Source organism: Pseudophryne corroboree, unplaced genomic scaffold, assembly GCF_028390025.1.
Source record: "Pseudophryne corroboree isolate aPseCor3 unplaced genomic scaffold, aPseCor3.hap2 scaffold_2441, whole genome shotgun sequence".
Classification (NCBI taxonomy): domain Eukaryota; kingdom Metazoa; phylum Chordata; class Amphibia; order Anura; family Myobatrachidae; genus Pseudophryne; species Pseudophryne corroboree.
This window is the reverse complement of record NW_026969097.1, coordinates 30,845-33,498: the sequence shown is the minus strand read 5'-3', so window position 1 is coordinate 33,498 and position 2,654 is coordinate 30,845. Positions and strand designations below refer to the sequence as shown.

Sequence of the window (2,654 nt, the reverse complement as noted above, 5' to 3'; positions counted from 1 at the left end):
CTCTGGCCCCCCTCCCCAGTCCCCACTCCCCCGCCCCTTCCCCTTCGCAAAGGAGCTACGCCCCCTTCACCATCGAACGCCCTTTCGTCATGCAATATTTAACCACTAACAAAACTAGGAATACAGGTAATACTCTATATAATACAAATGCTGAACCCCAGAAAGGCGTGCAGGGGTTAAGGGGGTGTAGCCCCTTATGACGGTGTGTGAAGAGCGCCCGTAGGGCGCGATGAAGCACCTAGTTAACTATGTTACTTTGTATACTCTAGTCATTCCACCACCGCACCAAGAGGATCTGCCACCACCGTGCAGTTTCAACATGACACCAGCGCGCACTTTGAACCTGACACCACCGCACAAAGTGGACCTGCCACCACCACACAAAGTGAAACTGTCACCACCGCACAAAATTGAACTGCCACCACCGCGCAAAGTGAACCTGCCACCACCATGCAAACTGGACTTGAGACCACAGCGCAAAGTGGACCTGCCACCACAACGCAAAGTGGACCTGCAGCCACTGTGCAGTTTGAACTTGGCACCACCGCGCAATGTGAACCTGCCACCACCACGCAAAGTGGACCTGCAACTACGGCGCAAAGTGGACATGCCACCACGGGGCAAAGTGAACCTGCCACCACGGCGCAAAGTGGGCCTACCACAACCGTGCAGTTTAAACCTGGTACCACCCCACAAAGTGAACCTGCCACCACCGTGCAAAGTGGGCCTGCCACCACCACGCAAAGTGAACCTGCCACCATCGCGCAAAGTGGACCTGCCACCACCACACAAAGTGAAACTGTCACCACCGCGCAAAATTGACCTGCCACAACCACGCAAAGTGAACCTGCCACCACCATGCAAAGTGGACTTGAGACCACAGTGCAAAGTGGACCTGCCACCACAACGCAAAGTGGACCTGCAACCACTGTGCAGATTGAACTTGGCACCACCGCGCAATGTGAACCTGCCACCACCACGCAAAGTGGACCTGCCACTACGGCGCAAAGTGGACATGCCACCACGGGGCAAAGTGGACCTGCCACCACGGCGCAAATGGGACCTGCCACAACCGTGCAGTTTAAACCTGGTACCACCACACAAAGTGAACCTGCCACCACCGTGCAAAGTGGACCTGCCACCACCACGCAAAGTTAACCTGCCACCACAGCGCAAAGTGGACCCACCACCACCGCGCAAAGTGGACCCACCACCACCACGCAAAATGAACCCGCCACCACCATGCAAAGTGGACCTGCCACCACGGCGCAAAGTGAACCTGCCACCACGGCGCAAAGTGAACCTGCCACCACCATGCAAAGTGGACTTGAGACCACAGTGCAAAGTGGACCTGCCACCACAACGCAAAGTGGACCTGCAACCACTGTGCAGATTGAACTTGGCACCACCGCGCAATGTGAACCTGCCACCACCACGCAAAGTGGAGATGCCACCACGGGGCAAAGTGGACCTGCCACCACGGCGCAAATGGGACCTGCCACAACCGTGCAGTTTAAACCTGGTACCACCACACAAAGTGAACCTGCCACCACCGTGCAAAGTGGACCTGCCACCACCACGCAAAGTTAACCTGCCACCACAGCGCAAAGTGGACCCACCACCACCGCGCAAAGTGGACCCACCACCACCACGCAAAATGAACCCGCCACCACCATGCAAAGTGGACCTGCCACCACGGCGCAAAGTGAACCTGCCACCACGGCGCAAAGTGGACCTGCCAACATGGTGCAAAGTGAACTTGCCACCACCACGCAAAGTGGACCTGCCACCACCATGCAGTTTAGAGTTAACACCACCACACAAAGTGGATCTGCCACCACCGCGCAAAGTTAACCTGCCACCACCATGTAAAGTTAACCTGCCACCACCGTGCCAAGTGGACCTGCCACCACTGCGCCAAGTGGATCTGCCACCACCATGCCAAGTGGTCCTGCCACCACCACACAAAGTGAACCTGCCACCACCGCACCAAGTGGACCTGCAACCATCATGCCAAGTGGAGCTGCCACCACCACTGACTTTTGACCTGCCACCACTGCTGACTTTTGACCTGCCACCCCCGCTGACTTTTGACCTGCTACCACCACTGACTTTTGACCTGCCACCACCACTGACTTTGGTCCTGCCACCACTGCTGACTTTGGAGCTGCAGCCACCGCTGACTTTGGACCTGCTACCACTGAATTTAGACCTGCCACCACCGCACTGCGTGGACCTGCAACCATCATGCCAAGTGGAGCTGCCACCACCACTGATTTTTGAGCTGCCACCACCGATTACTTTTGACCTGCCACCACCACTGACTTTTGACCTGCCACCACCACTGACTTTTGATCTGCCACCACCGCTGACTTTTGACCTGCCACCACCACTGACTTTTGACCTGCCACCACCGCTGACTTTTGACCTACCACCCCCGCTGACTTTTGACCTGCCACCCCCGCTGACTTTTGACCTGCTACCACCACTGACTTTTGACCTGCCACTACCGCTGACTTTGGTCCTGCCACCACTGCTGACTTTGGAGCTGCAGCCACCGCTGACTTTGGACCTGCCACCACTGAATTTGGACCTGCCACCACCGCACTGTGTGGACCTGCAACCATCATGCCAAGTGGAGCTGCCACCACCAC

General features: G+C 56.9%; 1 protein-coding gene across 1 annotated transcript; it reads left to right on the top strand.

Moving 5' to 3' along the window:
• Window positions 1–229: 229 nt before the first annotated feature.
• LOC135011460 (uncharacterized) lies at window positions 230–2,017 on the top strand (the record flags this gene model as incomplete). Its single annotated transcript, XM_063952462.1, has 1 exon — window positions 230–2,017. A coding segment is annotated over exon 1 (1,788 nt), but the record flags the coding sequence as incomplete, so codon positions are not given.
• Between the last annotated feature and the right edge of the window lie 637 nt (window positions 2,018–2,654).